The sequence below is a fragment of the Myodes glareolus genome, chromosome 3 (genome assembly GCF_982192425.1).
Source record: "Myodes glareolus chromosome 3, mMyoGla1.1, whole genome shotgun sequence".
Classification (NCBI taxonomy): Eukaryota; Metazoa; Chordata; class Mammalia; order Rodentia; family Cricetidae; genus Myodes; species Myodes glareolus.
The window spans coordinates 42,739,786-42,760,569 of NC_142028.1; the positions used below are offsets into that span (position 1 = coordinate 42,739,786).

Sequence of the window (20,784 nt, forward strand, 5' to 3'; positions counted from 1 at the left end):
ATGTTGTCACCACAATCAAGACACAGACTGTGCTTGTGCTGACAAACATGAGCACCCTGAAGATTCCCAGGAGTTCTCTGCAGTTTATGTGTTGCCTTATCCTACCCCCAGGTTACCATGAATGTGTTTTCTCTTACTATAATTGTGCATTTCTCATAAAAATGAAGAAAGAAGTCTATTAGTAGGTAATCTTTTGTGTGGAACTAATAAGTGTTTCAGAATCAGGCTGGTTACTCCTACTTCATTATTTTTATTGCTGAGTTACTATGGATGTACCACAATTTATTTATTTACTCAAAAAATGAAGGGATATGTGTGGTCATCCCAATGTGGAGATTTGGAATAATGCTACTGGAACACTGAAGTGCAAACCTTGGAGTGGGATTGACTGATGCTGTCCTTTCTTTTGGATAAACACAGACAAGTAGATTGTTGGCTCTTATATATAATGCACAACTTTGTGGGATACTGCCATATTGCTTTCCACAGAGACTGCACCTTTTTGCCTTTCATTGGCCTTTGACACTGACAGTCTTTTGTAATTTAGTCATTCTAGCAATATATGACTGTTATTCTCATTTGTGCTTTACTGACACATCACGATGCTGGCTATCTTCTCATGTACCTACTGGTCATTCTTAAATCTTCTTTTGTTATTCATTTGAGCAAATCTCTTGCCCATTCTTTTACTGGGGTATTCTTTTTATTACAGTGTTTTATGTGTTCATATTCTACATTCAAGTACTGATATATTCAGATATATTCTTTAGAAATGTTTTCTTCCATTCTCTGGCTTACCTTTCATTGCCACAAATGTTTAATAACCATTTTAAAAAGATTCTTTTCTTTCTCTTTGGGGTGATGGTGCTAAAGGCAAGGTCACACTATGTTGTTATGGCTGGCTTAGAACTTTTTGGGTTTGAACTCACAGAGATCTGCCTGACTTTACCTTCCATGTACTGGGATTAAAAAACTCATTCAACCAAGCTTGGTTTTCAGCAGACTCTTAATGTCTTAACCATAAATGTGGCCAGTACAACACTTGCATCCCAGTCCTAAAGAGGTCAATGTAAGAAGTTGCTCTTTCCTCCCTATTAACATGGTACTAAAAACTAGTGCTAGACTCCAAGGGATTGGGTTTAGAAAGAAATCTTGGAGACAGCTGGAGCTGGAGAAAAGTGAATCTGGACTATTACAGGATTTACTGTTAGCTTTGTTACATATGATAATGTCATGGTGGTTATATATATTTTAAAATATGCTTATAAGTTAGAGGAACACTGAAATATTTATAGTCAAAATAACAAAATGTCTAAACTTCTCTAAAATGTTTCAAAAATACAGTAGGGGGCTAGAGGAAACAAGTTTAGCAAAATGCTAATTGTTCAAGCTGGGCTGATGTACGTGGCAGTTTGTCGTGCTGTTCCTTCCACTCATGAGTATGTTAAAGCATTTCAATCATAAGAAAGTTTAAGGAGCCACACTGTTTTACTTGAAGTACCGTGGCATGCTCACAGACTGAGCAATACCTGACTCTGCACAAGTGCTGTACTTTCAGTGAATGGCTTAGCAGGTTGGGAAGATGCCTTTGCAAAGGAGCTTTTAAGGCCACAGCTACCTTTGCTTGCTACAGTCTCATAAGCCACGGAACTACAGCACTGCACACAAAAAGGTTGTTATGTACATCTAAGAGGTACATTTTAGCAATTCTGTTTTTAGGGAGCAAGAAATTGTGACATAAACACACATAGAAAATTTATTTTGGAAGTGCTGGGTATCAAATCCTGGCCTTGGTCATGCTTGGCAAACATCCTAACTACTGAGCTGCATTTACAGAGTCAAACATATACTGATCTCACATCGGCACTTTCAGGTTAGTGAACCACATCTATTTTCTGAGCAGTATGAATGCAACCATTTTCCTGAAAACAGTTGTTGAGCACAGAAAACTCCCATAGCACATGTTACAAATCCTGCTTCCAAGGTAACTTCAGTCTCCGTATGGTGAAAGGGGATTTGTAGGTTATATCAGCCTCATTTCATTCCTAGGAGCTCTGACATGCTTTCCACTTAATCCGCTGGCATGAAGTTGACCAATGATCCATAATCAGACAAGCAAACCTTGTATTCTTGAGGCTAATGAAGGTGAGTGCTTTCCATACATAGAGTGCTCCACCAGAAAGTTGGGAAGATCTCAACCATCATCTCATTCAAGGGGTCTCAGGTTTGAATGGGAAGGGTTTAGGCTTCTACAACTATTTTGTTGGAACCTTCTAGGCATTTCTGAAGTTACACGGAAGTCTCAGTATCCTGACTATGTGTCAGCATCCAGTAATACAGGCAATATCAAGGAGTAACCAAAGAGGCTTGTACATGTCATATGACCAGTGACCGGCAAGCCCATGTCTAGAATTTCACAGTATGAAGGATAATGCTGAAGGGTGGGGGGTGTCAACTTACTGTCCCCAGACACTGACCTGGATGCTGGGACAAATGACCAATAATGAAAATAGTTGGGTGAATTATAAAAGTCTGTTTGAAATATCTTTAGAGGGATGGATGGCACATAAAAGCACATGCAAAGAAATGGCTGAGCAATCTGTTGGGATGAACACAGCCATTTCTCTGAGTTGGAAGGAGACCTGGGTAATCACCCTGGAGGTTTGTGTTTCATTGCTCGCACCTCCACAGATTAATGGATCTTGGTTAATGGAGATACTTTCCCAGATGAAAACTGTAGCCCTGTGTTCCAATCAAATCTTTTCAAACATAAACACTCATGTTTCCTGACTTGGCATTTAAAGAAAAAAAATGCCCCCCCGACCTGTGTTTAGACCGTGCTTTAGGGAATAAGTGACTATTAAAATGATACCTTGAATGTAAGTCCAAACAGAAAAGTTAAGTCCTTGAAAGGGTATGTAGCATTATACAACATGTTATTCCTTTAAAGTTGGTCCTTAAATATACTTTTGTTATACATATGCTGCTTAGATCTACAACTGTAATATTCAGTTTAAATATTCTCAATGTTTTTCTGGGTCTGATTGGGAGCATCTTTAGTCCATTAAGTTTAGGTTGTTTTACCTAAAGGCAAAGTGGTGTGCTAAAGAGCTCTGGTGAAAAGTTTAGCTAAAAACTGGGCCTCCCTGGAGACAGAGATGCATGGGACTGACACATGGTTGCATGCTGGAGCACTTGCCTAGCATGCATGAGGTTTGGATTGCATCCTTACTGTGGTGAGAAGAAAGAGGACATGGATATCTAAGAGAGGAGGAGCATTTCATGTCTACCACCAGAACCCCAGTGCCTCTCAAATACCAGTTATCGAGTTGAGGATCCCCCAATAGAAAAATGTTGTCTTAAACTGTTTGCCTTTTCTCATCAAAACATGTAGAAGGCTCATGCAGATGACTGGAAGGAGATGGTGGGCGGGGGAAATCCATGAATGGTAGCAGCCGCTCTCCAGTCTAAACATTCAATGAGTACTGGCTAGTGTCTCAAGACGTGCCTCACCCCTGACCTTCGAAACGGAAAAAAGATTCCAGAGGTTTCTTAAAGTCTTGAGTCTAAAACCATCCCAGAAGTGTGCTGTGGGAAAACATACAGTGGATTGGTTACAAAATGTCTGTTCTGTAAGATCAGCTCCACCAATAACTAGCTTGGCACACTGTCTCTCTCAACTTCTCAGACACATGCTTTCCCCATATGTAAGACACGGGGTTTAAAACAATTTCTGACAGGCTCCATAGCTTCTCCTCCTCCTCCGTTTTCTTTTAAACTATTTTAAGTTTGATTTAAAATCAAATCGTGGGTAAAAGCTACTATTTCATCTTATCTGGAAATGGGTAATTTGGAAACTGGGATTCTAAATGGCACCAATGGTTTCTGTGATATAATTTAAGACCCACATTCTAGCCTTCCTGTTGTCATCAGCTGTTTCCTTGAAATTAAAGATACTGAGCCAGGAATGATAGAATGTACCTATGTGCTGGCTAGTTTTATGTCAATTTGATACAAGCCAGCATTATTTGGGAAGAGGGAACCTCAATTGGCAAAGTGTCCCCAACTCAGGCTGGGTTCTCAAAGTTAGGATTCTCAGACTTTAGGGTACCTTCCTTCTTCTTTTTATAAATACAATTTTAATTACATTTTATTTTTCAACCTGGATGCCAATGGGATTATTTTAGCATTTAGTTTACTTAGAAAAGAGTATCTCAAAATGAAGTACAAGTCTGTGTTTCTCCCCAGAAGTTCCATTAGCAAAATCAAAAACACAGGCTGAGCAAGCCAAGAGGACAGGACAGCAGGTAACACTGTGCCATGACCTCTGCTTTATTCGGTTCCTGCGTCCAGGTTCCTGCCCCGATTTCCTTTGCTGGTGGACTGTGATGTGCAAGCATAAGCTTAAACAAACCTTTCCTTTTCCAAGTTGCCTTTGGCCATAGTGTTTATCACAGCAATAGACATCCTGAGGAAGACAGCCTGTCAGCAGAAGGCTGAAGCAAGAGAGGAGGATCCTGGCTTCCAGGCTAGTTTGTACTGTATAGCGAGACAGTGTCTCAAAAGATATAAAGATACGGTTACCTCCTCGCACTCCTTTAAAGGGGTAGAAAAATGCCACCAGCAGGTTCATTAGGACGGCCAGGTTGAAGGAAATGCTGCTCCAGAAAGACATGTTTCGGGCGCACCAGTACAGCACAGGCTGGGCTGTGGAAACAGATGAAGTCTATGAGGTTGGTGATGATGATGACACAGCAGAGAGTTAGAGTTCAGCACGGCCCTGCCTCCTCCTAGACCCCCACAAGTCCACTTTTGTTCCCAGTTTTGACCACAACAGTAAGAACGAGAATTTGTTTCCAAGCTGGCACACAGTGATGTGACATCGGGTCACTGGAGAACTTGCTAACAGAAGATGCATTGGGGTACAAGAAAGAAGAGAAGGGCAAAGGCTGGGCCAGCTCGAAGTCCTGCGTGCCCCAGTCAGCTCCACCAGTTATGGAATCTGAGGGTTATCCAGAGTTCACACACTATGGTTCTGGTTCTTCCCCAGACCTCCAGTACCAGATGAGAAGCTCAGAGAGACTCAAGAACTCAATTAGCCTTTTAGAAATGTCAGGGAGACAGAACATTCCGAGTTGGCCCAGCTGAGTCTCTGACTGGGCCTGGTACCATTTTCTTGGCTTAAAACTCTCCATTAATTCTCCAGTACAGGCCAGTTACCCCTTTCTCCCATTGAGTCGCTTGTCATTTCCCTCAAATGGTACAGTTGATCTCAAAACCAAGGAACTGGGGTCAGTAAGTGGCTGACCATGGTCAGCAGTGGAGTTCACAACACTATCACAAAGAAGCAGGGGACACTTTGCACATTGCCACCTTCTTAAGCCATTGTTCTGACTGATGATTCCATGCCACGGAAGTCATAGAATTAACTGAAGTGACCATGTAGGGAACAGCGTCCATAAGACAGTTTCACTAGACATCAGTCCCCTCCAGAGCAAAGCACAGGCTATGTGAGCCAGTATCTCTATCACAAACTACCTCCCTAGCAATGAAATCTTCATTTAACTTTAGGACAGCAGCCAGTGACAAATTCAATGACCCTATAATGATGCCTGCAACAGCAGCCAAGCCTTTGGAAACTTCCATCCAAAGAAAGTTATGGAACAATTAAAGAGGTCTCTGTGTAATTTAGTAATTGTTGATATCATGTTGGAACTTGGTCACAGGCAATGTTTCAAAACTGTTGAGTTACAGAGCTATGAGCAATCATCTAGTTTGAAATTCTTCATTTTAAAAAAATAAGAGAAACCAATGCCCAGAAATTGGAGGAAGCATTGCCGATCTCATTTCCCCAATTAGTGATCATCTGGAGCCAGTGAAAGGGGTAAAGACAGATGGCCAATGTCACCATCCAATAGAGCTGACTGAATTCAGTCAACTTCCAAGTAGCAATGTAATATTTTGTAAATTAATTGCTGAAACAAAAAAAGAACATACTTTTTGAGATAGGGTCTCATGTAGTCTAAGCTGGCCTCAAATCAGCTTGGCAGCTTAGGATGACTTCAAATTTCTTATCCTCTTGCCTCTTCTTCCCTGAGTGTTGGGATGAGAACTGTGCACCACTATGCCTAGTTCTATATGGTGCTGGGGGATCAAACCCAGGGCTTCATGCATGCTGGGCAAGAACTGAATAACTAAGCCACATCCCTAGCCTGCTGAAGCAAACTAGAGATGAGAATTCATCTGGTCTGGCTGCAATAGTCACCGGCACATCTTTGAGGACTGATGTCCACTTCTGATATCCATAACAAAAACAGGAAAAGAACCAGAGAGAAATGGTTCTTTAATGGCAGAAAGCTGGTAACCGCTGAAGCTGAGTGACGGCTCTGGGGAAACTGACAGCATCCTCACGTATGCATCAAGAGCTCATAAGAAGTCCAGGAAAAATATAAGAAGCTAGTAGAAATCTGTGATGGTCCCTGGAAGCCAGAATTCCGTGCATGGGAATATGTCCCCTTCAGCACAACTCCAATAAATGTTCTTTAACTAGGGCATACAGTTTATGACTAAATCTAATTTCCCAAAGCTAACATTCTTTATACTCTCATTTTGAATCTGAACAATAAATAATCACTTCTGTAGCACAAACAGTTACTTATCCAGGTTCCAGGAAATAGTTAAAGACTACAGTACCTTTCCACTCCCTGTAGGACATGGAGCTATGTCCTAGCCTTCTCCAAATCTTTCTCTCGCATCCCTTCCTTACATGCTTTGCTTCTGCATCCCAACCTAGCGGTGACTCCCACAAACACAAAATTGTGCCCTTAAGCTCCCATGCACCCCCTCCCTCTGTTGTGATATAGACACATGTCATCAGTTTTGATATAATTCTTTCCTTGACGGAACACTCTAAGAGGAACCACTAATTACACTGTCCTGAGTATGGCTGTACCTGCGCTCTGCTTCTAATACACTGGAGAACCTGCGGGTGCTGGCATGAGGTTTCTAAGAGCAAGCCATATGAGCTCTGTGGTTTTCTCCTCATACTTGCTCTCTCATCATTCACTCTCCGGAAAGCAGCTGTTGTGCCACAAGGACACGAGAGACTCACGGAAAGGCCCATGTGCAAAGAGTCCCCTGATTCCAGAGTTGCTGGAGAGCACTGAGAACTGTATTCATCGGGGTTGAGTACATGCTCAGATGACAACAGCCCAGGATGGTACCTCAGTGGCCACCTAATGAAAGACCCTAAGTCATTAACTATCCAGCTAAGCATTCTCAAATTAGAAACTGTAAGAAAATGAATGTTTTAAGCCATCATGTTTTGGAAATGATTAAAGCAACTGACATACCTTCTGTGGTAAGCAAAATGATGCCCAATCAAATGTCCCCCAACCTGAATCTTCAGCTTACGAATGTGTTATATTACATGACAAAAGAGACTTCTAAAGTCTGTTAAGTGAGAGGAGGAGGTAGAAGTGATGCAGCCTGAAAAAGGCTCTCCTCAACATTGCTGGCTTCGAAGACAGAAAAAGGCTCATAACCCAGAAATACAGGCAGCTTCTAAGAGTCTTAAAATGCTGGAGGTGGTAGCATGAACACATCCCACCCATACCCTGAGTTTTAGCTCCGTGAGAACCTCCCCAGACTTCTGACTTCCAGAACAGTAAGACAGTACACTTAGGCTGTTGTAGGCATTAGAGTTTGGGGCAGTTTGTTATAGCTGCAGCGGGCAATGAAACATACTTCCCTCTCCCAAACGTTTAGGCTGTGTCTGCCGACTCTGCCAGATGCCACCACCATCCCTTTTCGTCTTTCAAGTCTTCATTTCCCATACTTCTGTAACCTGTCATTGCTTGATTATAGCCCTGGCCATAATCAGCTTTGTATTGTAGCCACTTAAAAATACGCCTGTGCTGTCCGTCTCCTTACAGATCGTTAGTTCCCACAGGAAGAAGTATACGCATTGCTGACCCCCACTGTACCTTGCAGCGTGTTTTCTGTTACCAAGGACTGTAATTTAGCTGGATTGATAGAATTGTCACACAACAGCAAAGAGGTAGATTGCCAGCACCCAAGACAAAGCTATTTAAATAACTGCATCCAGGGTAGGCCTTGGTCACATTGGTTCCTGGTTGTTTGTTTGTAAAGAAACTGGGTTTTTCTGGATGACTTAAGACTCCACACAAACAGCATTTCCCACCTCTAATGCGATAAGCATGAGGGAAGATTCACAGCAAGAAACGCTCAGCATAAGCAACTTTACCTAAGCTGCCTCTTGCTCTGCCTTCGAGTTACTCTGCCCTGAGTCTTCTCTTCAGCAGACATGATCTTCAGATGTCAGAAAGGGATGGCCCAAGAAGAATGCGCCCAACAGAAGGAAGTGCGCACTTGTGTGTGTGTGTGTGTGTGTGTGTGTGTGTGTTTCAAGAATAAAGCAGGAAAGGGTTTCTGGAGAGCAAATCAAATTGGGTGTTTAATTCTTGCAGAAGATACAACCATTTTCTTCTAAGAAACAGATTTATTTATCTTTATTTTACGGGTATGAGTGTTTATCTTGCATGTGTGTATGTGCACCATATGCATGCCTGGTACTTACAGAGGCCAAAAGAGGCTATCAGATCCCCTGGAACTGGAGTTACAGATGGTTCAGAGTGGTCAGGCAGGTGCCAGGAAAAGCAGCCAGTGCGCTTAACCGCTGACCCATCTCTGCAGCCTCATACTGATTTCTTAACACTAGAAAACACTACTATCAGTAGCCTAACAGACATTGAGGGTGAACTGGCTACAAATTTCCTATCACAGCAATCACAACCTTTGTAACTTCAGCCCAGAGTAAATCAGCTTCACTGATACGACAGCAAAATCTGCCCTGCACACTTGGTAGAAGTGAGCTATTTCGTGAAAAGAAGTGTGTTCCACTTTAATGCTGTTTCTAATGAGTGCATCTCTTCCCTTCCTAAATACTTGGGCTGTATAATTCACTCATTATTCTCCATTTTTTCTCTTAGTAGATGGCTTTGAAGCCAATTAAAACTTTCAGATGACAAGTACAGTGGTGCTTAAACTTCCCTAAAACAAACACTACTTTTCAAAAACAGAAATGAGAGAGGGCACTACTGCATTTCAGGAGAAGTCTTGGAACAATGAGACGGCCTTTCTGGGGTAAATGATTCTTTACAGTCCACTGGATGGCTGAGGATCTGGGAACGGCTAGGCCATTTGCTCCCTCCACCCCTTGAGGCTGAGGACCTGCTACTACTCTGGATTGCACAACTCTTTGCCAAGTGGAACTCCGGGGTAGAGGGAAATGAGGAGGGAGGCGCACAGGGCAAGCCTGGTGAGGAGAGCAGGCCTGGCTCTGCTCAGACTGGCAGGGACCAGAGATAGCATAAGAAGTCCCGGAAACTGATCTCTGATGCAGCTCTCCCTTACCCTAACCACACCCTGCAAAGAGCCTTCACCATCTCAACTGGAGCTTGACTTCAGAGTTTCAAGTTAAAAAACAAAGGACAAAACAAAACAAAAAAACCTGGCTCCCAACTCACAGGCACAAATAAAGCACGATCCTTTCAAAGCTGGTCACAACAACTGATGCCAAACACGATGCTGGTGCTGAAGGATCACAGTAAAACCTTATGAAAACTGGGAGCGCGAAGCCCTCTGGGGCAGAGCTATAAATGCGCCTAAGACGAGTAATCTCCATTTGACTTGGCTGGGCTTTACCACGGGACCGGCTGGTGAGCAATGCTGCATCTTCCATGGCAAACAATTGTGCTGCCTATAAAATGACTGGGAGTTTTGAATCTGAGCTACTTCATCAAAGGGAAAATAGGTGAGGTCCCAGGAACAGGTGTGCCAGTCTGCATTCTCAGCGCAAGGGAACCATCCTGGGAAGGAAACGACCTGGTCTTTTCTGTGTCTAGTTTGTTTCCACAGGGAGACACCCAAACAGGCACTCCATATCATCCACGATGCCCCCTGGGCCAATCAAATCAAATGCCACAAGAACACAGCCCATTTAGAGCCCTTAGATTGGGCCCATATACTGAAATACTAAAGTCCTCTATATTCAAAGGGGGGCAGCATCACAGCTGCTCCTGAACGGCTTCTACCCAGGCTGAGTGTGAAGCCCAGAGCTGTATGTTTCCAGAGCATTGTCCAGGCACTACAGCTCACCTCGAAGTTTCTTCTGCCAGTTCATTTCATTAAAGAGGTCCTCGGAGCGCAGGAAGAAGTCATTGATCTTGCTGCCCTGCTCATCCCTCTCCGTGGTATAATATATTCGCAGTTTTGATTCCTTCGTCAGGAATTCACAGATGCTGGGCACAGGGAAGACAATCTGTTCCATCGTTCGGTCCAGTCTGACGATCTAAGCGTGAAAATAAATGGAGGGTAAGCAGCTATTCCCAGAGCTTTCTATAAAGACTATGGCTATTGGCAGTGGAATTCAGGGTTCAAAGCTTAGGCAGGATACTGTGACTCTGTCTGATTTGAAAGGCCCTGGTTGGGATGTGTCTGTGTGTGCATGTGTGTGTGCCTTTGTGCATGCACATACCAGATATAAAAGTTTTGTTAAGTCTGTAAGAATTTGTCTAACCTCATATGCCATTCATTTAAGCATTATCAACTTCCCCCTATAATATCTTAATATTTCTCCACTTTAAAATACTGTTTTTAATTTTGTGACTATAACATGGAATAGTCACCATTTTTTAAATCATTAGAATCACAAAACTATAAGAGCTATACTCCTCACACTCCCAAGGCACTTTAAAATGATTCTGCTTTGAGACTGTAGATGAACAATGTACAACCTTTACTAGACACTGCCGAAGTGTTTGGACGAACAACTGATACGCTTAAAGACAACCAGCGCAATTTCACAAGCGAACCAGTTTAGCCTGTCTGAAACTCCAGCAGCAGCTGACATCAATACTGCAGAGTGTCAACATTAGCTGATGAAAATGAGTAGACGGGAAATCCATTCTTCCTTTTCCTTTAAATACAATCAGTGTTCATCTGGAACGATTTATACTGTGTTTTGCTGGGACGTTCAGCTGAGGCTGGTACTGTACGATGAAACGTTTTACAGTGATGGGGCCGTTCTGTGTGTTCAGGAGGACAGTCCTTAGTCACAGGGACCACTGAGCACTGGGCACTGCAGTTACTGCAAATGGAGCCACAGGGACCACTGAGCACTGGGCACCACAGTTACTACACATGGGAAATGCAATCATTACTTGCAACTAATTGAGACTTAATAGGCATGGCTCGAAGGCTATCGTATTAGGGCAAATTTGGGTCATAGTTTAAGTAAGCCTCAATCCACTATCTTTTCTCAGCAAAACCTGGGTTATCTCTGCATCCGGGACTAGACCATTTGCAATGACCTCCGACATCGTCTCATAATTTCCAGTACGAACATGAGATATGATATGTGAATCAATATGCCTCTGGGAGGGTACCAGTGTTTTTTGTTTGTTTTGTGTGTATGGCTTGGTGGTCTTTTGGTTTGTTTTTTTTATTTTTTTGTTTTTTGCTTTTTGGTTTTTTTTTTTTTTTTTTTTTTTTTTGAGATAGGGTTTCTCTGTAGCTTTGGAGCTTGTCCTGGAACTTGCTCTGTAGACCAGGCTAGCCTCGAACTCACAGGGATTCGCCCGTCTCTGCCTCCCGAGTGCTGGGATTAAAGGTGTGTGCCACCAGGCTTCTTGGGGCTCCAGGGGCGGATGCCTGTAGCCTCTATTCTCTTCCTCGTTGGGTTTCGTCCCCAGGGTTGTCTGCTTTCAATTCTAGGACAGTCTACTTAGTCACAGATTCAAGTATAGAGAACTCTACAGGGCCAAGGGCTGCAGTACACCAGAGACATGACCTCTTGGCCTTTCTTACCCTTCCCCAGAGGCTGAGGAGGTCAGGTGAAGCCCAGGGCTGACGCCCTGGACAGGAAGAGCTTGCTCCCTCTCTCAATACCTTTGTTCCCTGATGGGGCAAGAGAGGTGACTCAGGCCCAGTTGTGGTGGGAAACTTGTGGTGGTCAGGCAGGTTCCCACAGCTCTGACTCTGTAAGAGTAGAGGAACACGGTCTGTACACCAGCGCCTCCTGGATCTAGCTGGAGCTCAGGGGTGGGGGTGGGGGTGGGGGTAGGGTTGGAATCATTCTGTTGTCAGAATGGCAGAATGGCTTTGGTTCAAAGTCAACCTGTTTTAACTGGAAGTGTAGTGTGTGGTTAGCACCTAGAACCTGCCGGGGACACAGGCTCAAGGATCTGTTCTGAATATTTGCTATGAAGAGGCCACCCGCTTTGCACAGACAACATCTAGGACAATTCCTTCCTTCACCTATGCACAAAAGAGAAGAGTAACAGGCTCCAGGAGGCAAAGGGAGGGGAGTGGAAGACTTGTGGCGAAAATTCCATTCTCTGGCTCAAGTGTGAAGACTCCGGAGTCTGCTAGCAAAGCCCCAAGCAGCTATGACACAGTACCCTGGATCTGCATCCATAACCCTCCAGGGAATCAAAAGGAGGGTCCTGGCCAGCCAAGGGCACGATCTGGAGGCTAGCAACAGTTTTTAAATTTTTACTGTTTAAGCAGATTTAGCAGGAGTCAGGAGACAGAACAGCATTCCTTCTCTAATTCTAGCAGTAGGAGAATTTATCAGGCTCCGGTCTCCTCCCAACCAGGCCAGAGCTGGGCATATGCTATTTATGTTTAACATTCTGTACTGCCAAGCTTGTTTCCTAAAGGATGCAGGGGACAGAGGTGGCCAAGCTTCCGGCCACGATCAATAAATCAGGACTATGCGTTCACAATTCATTTGGCATGGCTGATGAGTTGATCAAATGAAGCATTTCATCAGGACGACCTGGAGAGGTAAGAACAGACTCCCGAAAAGCCATCATGCTGAACGTGTTATTCTGTCCAACAAATCTCTCTTCCGACACTGACATATTCACCAGCAAAACAAGGCGTAACATGCCGACTACCTAGATCCTGGGGCCAGACATGTTTCTCAGATGCTAAGAGACAATGCAGGTGGTATGAAATCTCCAGCAGTGACACTGGCAGCTAGAGAAGGGTGCATCCTCGCCGAGCCTTACTGAAGAGCTCCTCCATTTGCCACAGACGTGACGCCACACACTTCGGGAAGGACAGAGAGAGTGTTTTGTGCGGTGTAAAATGCAAAGGATGGTGGGGCTGCGGGAGTGGAACGCTAGCAGTTCCGATGCTCTGAGGATGACGTGCAGGCTTCTTCCCAGAAGTGTGTAAGCCTCGGATGCTCTGTGCTGCCTCCTCTCCTTTATCTTGTGCCATTTCCCCCTTGACTCACCCAATTCCAGCCATGCCTGCCTTACCTGCAGTCTTCCCTGTAGAGACCAGAAAAGCTCCTCCCTCTGGGCACCACCCATTTCAGTTCTGTGTTCTTTCACTCTGTATCTGGATGCCGCCATTTATCGGAACAGACCTCCTGGGTCACTATACTCTACAGCCGGTCCCTCCGCTAGACTTTGGGTGTGTACATGTTCATATGTGCAGGTGCTTCATCTGGATTATTCATGTGGGTTCTGGGAGGTGAAATGGGTCCTTGTGTTTGCATGACAAACGCTTTATCAACTGAGCTAGCTTCTCAGCCCTACCCACTTGTTTTAGGTGCTGGCCAGAATTTATAATTAAATCTACATCTGCTACCTAATAGAGGAACCTAGGAACGGAAAGCACTCCAACATTTTTATTGTTGAGAGCAGTAAGACGATGCCAACCCTGATACAGGTACCACCCACTGAAGGTCCAGGCCTTGCTGCCTGAGCTCTCCCTGCTCATGACTTACTAATTTTTTGTTTGTTTGTTGTTTGCTTTACCTCGATTTGTGCCGTGTGCTTTGCATAGAACTCTAAAGCTTCATCACCATCCACTTGGCCTCCAGGTTTCAGCATGGTTTGGAGCTCTTTGTTATGCCGAGCCAACTAGAACACAAGCAAAGAGAAAGTGGGCGTCGACGAGTGTATGAGCTATTTTTAAACTCTAGGGTTCTTTCTTTCAGGGTCTCATGTGTCTCAATCTGGCCTTGAACTTGCTATGTAGCTGAGGATGATCTTAAACTTTTGATTCTCCTGCCCTTCCCTCCCTTGTTCTGGTTTTACAGGTGTAAAAACCACCACAACTAGGCCTTTGTGAGTGCTAGGCAAGCACTCTACCAACTAAGCTACACCCACCGTCTTTCTAAAGCTGAGTTAAAAATGCAAAAGGACCAGCAGTAAGCCAAAGGCCACAGTACCAAGAGGTTTGCTTTGCACAGAGTCTGGCATAAAAGAAAGGATGGTTCATGCTCATGCAGGATACCCCCCCCCCACTTTTCTCTGATTTCTTAGGCCAGGCAGGAGGGACATGAGGTTTTCTGTGTACCCCATTAAGCCTCCATTCTAGGACTATTCAGAAACCCTTTTGGATGCTAGATGCTGAGTATGGAGGTGATGTGGGACAGGGGAGTGTTTGAAATCCTTCAGTAGATACACAGGGTTAGGGACCTGGCAGCTTTAGGCCTCTTGTCTTTATTGTGTTACACCCAGGTACTGTACCCAAGTTTAAAAGGGGCTAAGGAAAGGGCATGTCAGTTTCCAGCTGGGCTACAGCTTGCCCATCCCCACCCAAAAGCTGAAGGCACACCAGCATACCCAAAGAAGAAGCAACTTCAAAAACCAAGCCACTTGGGAAGGGATTATGAAATGTGGCAGTTTGGTGTCAGGGCAGAAAATATCACCCAGAAAGGCAAACAAAAGGAAATGGTAAGGACAGGTTCCCACAGATCCCCAAATGTGATAGGCAAGGAGGCTCAAGTTTATGTCTTTAGCTTGTTAAGAGAGATTCATTAGTATTTATAAAATGCCTAAGACGCCCTTTCAGCGGCTCCAGACAAAGCACCCAGTGTCACTGCTCAAGGGGAGATGCGTGTGCAGAGCATGGGGATTTCCAAGTTCCTGACCTACCACACTGAGAAAGGGGCAGAGTCCTGGAATTTAGCCCCTTGAGGCAGATGGCCAAACACACCTGCAAGCCATGTTCCGATAGGGACAACCAGTGCTGGGAAAAAGCTTTCCAGGAAGTCAGTGTCAGGGCAGCTGAGAATGCTGGTGGTGTCTAGAAGGGCCCGAGAGCGAGGACCATACCTGGTGAGCGAGTATGTAGATGTTGTGGCCCACGTTCCTCGGGGAGGCAGCTCCATCCTCACCATTCTCCCCATCCTCAAATTCCACTTCACCTTGCATGTAGGCTTTCTTGATCACCTCCACCTTTGAGAAGGGACAAGAGAACACACCTCCTGACTCAGAGGTGACCCGTGCAGGACTGGCATCTACAGCACTTAGCCAGCTATCCCTGCTTACAAAGGACTATATCTCATACCCTCCCCCCCCCCCAGGCTTGGATACAGCCCCAGACTCCTTAGTTAAAATGGTGCTGACAGTGAATACCAGTCGACCTTCACTGACAAAGCAAGCCCATTCTTGCCACTTGGACCAGCCGATGATCATTGACTGGTTTCTACCCTTCTGCTTTAGAAGCTGATGGTGCCTATAAAAACACCTCGATGCGGGGGGAGTGGGGAAAGAGGGTTGCTGAGATGATGGTTCACTGGCTAACAAGGGCCTTGCCCTTGAAGTCAGAAGACCCAAGTCTGAATCCTGGAATCCATAAAGGAAAACGAGAACTGGCCCTTGATTTCTACACGAGTAACCCCACCCACCCCATGGATGCACACGGAGACACCACCACCACCACTAGCACCACCAAAACCTGGAAAATGGCAAAATGTGACACACACACACACAAACACACAAATTTTCCTCATTCCAGCCATTGCTTCCTTGGGGGACAAAAAAACCAAAAACCAACCAAACAAAAGAACTAGTAAGAAATTCATCGGCTTTTGGAAAAGAAGTATAATTCCGTCCTGGGTCCAGGTCTCCCAGACCCTCTCTCACGGGAAGGCAACTGCCTGGGCCAGCACCACCTGCTGAAAATCTGCACTGTGTCAAGCACTGTGCTCAGTGTGCTAACGTCGTTAAGGTGTAGGGCTCACAAACGTTTTATGAGGGCTCAGAAACTTCCATTCCTTTATAGATGCAGAAATAAAGAGATAAAAGAACATGGCTAAGATCATGGTTAATGAGCTAGGATTTGAACTTGGCCACTACCCGTCACAGCTGCCTGCCTGACTCTAGGACTCCTCATAACCTAGCAGTATACTTCTTAGGGCATTTTACTACCTGTTGACGGTTCTCAAGCTCTTTGGTTCCCAGGGAACAGGGCTGGCGCTGCTTATATCTGAATCTATCTCTTGGCACTCAGCACAGTGCACAGAGGTGGACCTGCCAAGCTTCCCTACATAAACATATCGTTCAGAATTTAATAATTGAAACACTAAGAATAAATATGCTCAGTTATACTAAGAACTAATCATTTCCTTTGATGATTCAGAAGATATTGCAGCCGGGGGGCACCTTCTTCATTGCCACTAGCCATTATTTGGGACTTCTTTATTATCCAAGATGAAACCTAAAGAGGGCTACACATTCTGCACTGACAGTGGGTCAGCTGCTATTTGGAGGTGACACCCTCACTCTTTGAGTTGGTTTTCCCAGTAGCTCTAAAACCAAACACAGCATGTTATATATGCAAAGGACATGGATCGGTGCATGCACACATATGCATGCATACATGTGCACACACAGATGTGTTTTGAATATCTAAGCTTTTTTCCCCCCCTATTTGTCTTCTTAGAACTCTGTTCACTCCAAGAAGACTTGACCCTTTCTATGATCCAAAATAATGTGCTCTAAACACAAAGGGGAAACCCAGGAGATGAAGGCAGCCATAGCAAGGGGCTGTGGCATTTCCTCTACCCAAGACAGTTGTGAAGAGCCAGGGCACACTCTTGATTCGTAAGAGCTGAAATGGGTTCTATTCAAAGACTATTCTGACTGTACTAAGTAATGATGACCCTTATCTACCCGGTTACCCCAGTTACATAAGCTGTTATGTAAACTTGCAGAGACTCCTGTCTCTGCTGAGAACTCATTCCCTGACCTCTGGGATCAAAGAGCCAGGCTTCTGTGAACTTTTATTTAAAGGAATACATAAAGGGACTTTGGTCTGGTCTCTAGTGCACATTCAGGTCACTGGGAGGCAGAGATGTTTTAATGCCCTCATTTAAATCTGTCAGTTACAGTTTATTTGCATGGGGGAAAAGTCCAAACAGACTCAACTCATATCACCCATCCTTGAATACTGCTCCTCCCAGAGTTCCCACCAACTCCCAACATGGAAGTCAGCCCATCACGAATGTTGCTCTTTGAAAATAAACCGGGTCATGTTTTAAGAAAACAAAACCAAACATCAACATTCAAAATACACTCTCCTGTTATTTAGATTACTGACACCAAGAACAGATGCAAACTTGTAAGTCCTAATAAAAGTGGCAGGGGGCTATGTGTGGTGGCACTCACCCGTAACCCCAGCATATGAAGTAAGATGATCATGAGATTAAGCTGGGTACAGAAAATCATCATTTCAAACAACCAAGGGTGTCAGGGAATGGGGGTGCACACCCATCGCCCCAATACTTGGGAGGTGGAAGAAGAGCCAGAGTTCAAGGACAGCCTCAGCTATGCAGTGAGTTTGAAGCCAGCCTGAACTCCATGGGATTGTGTCTTAACCTCCTACTCCTGTCATCCCCCTGTTCAACACAACACCACAAATCAAGGACTGGGAATGTAGCTCTGTGGTAGGATACTTGCCTAATAATAAACAAAGAAAAGAAAATAGCTCTCGGGTCTTAAAGGACTACATGCCAGGTACTGTGCTACAGGTTTGGTGACTTTTGTACTCTAGAGTTCAAAATAGCCAGTCAATGTAACTTTACCTTCCCCCTTTTATAGACCAGAATCATGCAGCTACCTACCTAAGGTGATACGGTCAAAGCACTGTGCTGTGGACCTGAACCCACACTCACCCACTGCACTGTTCTCTGTGAGCGAGCAAAGGGGAGGGAAGCTTCTGTACGTGGTCTGTGCTGATAGGACAAGGTGGAACACCCCATGTCCACTGCCCTACTTCTGTACCCAGGCCTGGATTAAATCAACCTTGATACTTTTGATTTGGGGAATGTTTTCAGAAGATCAAAGAAGCAGGACCTTCATTCTGTCTCGAGTTTTGCTCTGAGGCTCATCGGCGCCACTGTTGAAGGGTCAGTCACAACTCACCAGCTCCTTGGGCCTCATGTTGTACAGAATCCTCTCTGCATTTTCACTATCGTGCCTGCTTTCCATGATGGCCAGGAGTAGCTTCGAAGCATTGTTCTAAATGGAGAGAACCAGGGAAAGAAATATGGAGGGGGTGCTTGGGCAGCCGCCTAGACATGTGTGCCCAGCTGCTGACTTAAGTGTGCATCCTGGCTGGACAGACAGACTCACCCTATGGCCAAGGACATTCCCGAGTATCGTCACCAGGCGGAGGGTGTGCTGCTAGGGACCTTAGAAGTATGTGTGACTTGGGTATAAGAGGTCTGTATTTGTTAGGACATGCATTATATTTCTGGAATCTTTTACAACCTCTGGAACCCCAGAACAGGGGTAAGAGATTGGGCAAAAGCACACTTCAGACACTGCTCTCAGAAAAGGTCTGTCAGCCAGTAAAACCCACAACAGTTCTAGCAGAAATAGACAATTTATACACGGTGCTAGAGTGTATCCACAGGGAACCCTATGGTCCCTAGATTCTCAAGCCTCGTATAAAATAGAATCACATTTGCATATAATCTATGTATCTTTTTTTGGTCTGCTTCATCTGTATATTATTTGTAAGACCTGATGAGGTATAAGTGCTCTTTGTGGACTGAGAATGTGGTAAAAGGTGTAAACATACTTAGTACAGATACAATCTTTTTTCTTTTTTTCCCTTAAATATTTTGTTATTGGATATTGTGAGTCAGAGATGACAGGCAATAAATACAATTTCTCCCTGTCTTAAAATCCATTAACTTTCATATTTCCTAATATCATTGCATACATATGCTATTAGTTAATAAAAGTGGCCCAGAGGAACACTTCACATCGACCAACACATGCTTTCCCATTACTTTAACAATACCCATGTGTCCACAACCTGGCGTTTCTTGACTTAATTTCATTTGAGGCCCCAGGTCTACAATTTACATATTTCTTTGTCTATGGGTCTCAAGGTTGCTGTTTTCCTTCTGGGGACTGGAAATAGAGCATTTTTTCCTCCTCAGCTTGGGTCGCAGAAGTTCAATCCAGTGGCTGAGCTCTCACCCGTTTCTATCCCAATCCTTAGACCGCGACTTTCATTGAAAAGGCACTGAAATGCCAACTAGGAACACATGGACGTCTCAGTCTATTTCAGACACACATCATGTACTTTCTGATAAGTGATAGCCATACGAGAACAGGAATGATATTCAAGTCAACTATAAAGTATTTATCAGAAGGAAAAAACAGTGCTAAAAAATTCCATTTAAGCCATATGCTCAAATCAACCACGATTTGGACTCTCAGTTCCAATTGCTAAAGGAAAAACAAAATTGACCATGCAGTTTCTGGGGGAGTCTGTTACTATCTCCCTAAAGCCTTGTTTTCCATTGTTGTCCACGCAGTAAATGCAGGCGAGCTTTTTAGCTGACCTCTGTAGTTCAAGACTATCTCCCAGTCATGATAAGGTACTTACTCCTGCCTATGGGTGTGAGAGAGCAGGAATCCTGACATGGGAACAGCAGAAGAGGAAATGTGCTCAAAGATGCTAACACATTTCCAAGCAGCATCACACATCAGGGTATGTTGCAAGTTCAATTCTCAGAACTAGATAATTTTTGAGTCTTTGAGAGCCTTTAGAAACCCCAAACAGGGGCAAGAGACTGGGGAACTGGTTGAAAGGCCTTCAGGGATGGTCTGTCAATTAGTAAACCCCACAGAATGAGCACCTTGAAGTCACCATTTAACTCCATAAAACGATTTTTACAAGGCATTACATGCTAGGGCTGCTGCAGGGTGGCAGCTCCAGGTTCCCATTCATAACAACGCAAAGAATGTACCAGAGGCCTGTATAGGTACATTCTTATTTTAAGCCAACATCATCAGGCACCTTTCTGCCAAGCCAATGACAGAACAGAAAAAGATGTCACCTGACTACGTAAAAGTTGATTTCTGCTGACACTGGAAGGGCCATGTTGTACATTCTTCCGCTGGTCCCTTCCCCAAAAGCAGCAAGCTCAGAAACTAGAGGACCGGTGTTTCCCGTCTCCCTCCCAACCCCCACTGGATTTCCGATTTCAGGCTTTCCATTCTTGGGTACTTTTTAAATTTCTCAGTTCTGGTGACAACTCTTCACTCCAGGTGACCTAGTTGAAAAGCTGGTATCCTCACAAGGCCCTTCTTTGGAAAGAGCAAAGTTCTGCATTTTAGGTCAGAATGTGCAATGTGGGTCATTCGTTCAGTTAAACAGAACTGTCTTTGGTATTTAGTTTCACAATACCGTGTCACATGCCAGGCAAAGCATAAATGGACTTTTCCCAAAGGTTGCCGCCTCTAGCTCTCAGTCTCTACTTGCCTTCAGTTCTAAAACAAGGTCCATCCGCTTCTTTCCCAGTGGGTTGATGTCATTGAGGATGAGGGCTGTGATGATATCGATGCCATTGGATTCATGGGTGGCAATGCAGTTCTGTGTAAACAGACACAGACACACACACACACACACACACACACACACAGGCATTAACAT

The 20,784-nt window shown here is 44.5% G+C and overlaps 1 protein-coding gene across 1 annotated transcript in view; it reads right to left on the reverse strand.

Annotated features, from left to right (window-relative positions):
• The window catches only part of Itpr1 (inositol 1,4,5-trisphosphate receptor type 1), a 337,447-nt gene that overhangs the window by 47,295 nt on the left and 269,368 nt on the right, over nucleotides 1-20,784 (reverse strand). Inside the window, exons 48-53 of the mRNA XM_087904450.1 lie at nucleotides 20,614-20,724; nucleotides 18,255-18,350; nucleotides 15,162-15,284; nucleotides 13,857-13,961; nucleotides 10,180-10,372; nucleotides 4,585-4,707 (exon numbers count right to left, since the gene is read on the reverse strand). Coding sequence (XP_087760576.1) covers nucleotides 4,585-4,707; nucleotides 10,180-10,372; nucleotides 13,857-13,961; nucleotides 15,162-15,284; nucleotides 18,255-18,350; nucleotides 20,614-20,724 — 751 coding nt within the window. The remainder of the gene's footprint in view (nucleotides 1-4,584; nucleotides 4,708-10,179; nucleotides 10,373-13,856; nucleotides 13,962-15,161; nucleotides 15,285-18,254; nucleotides 18,351-20,613; nucleotides 20,725-20,784) is intronic.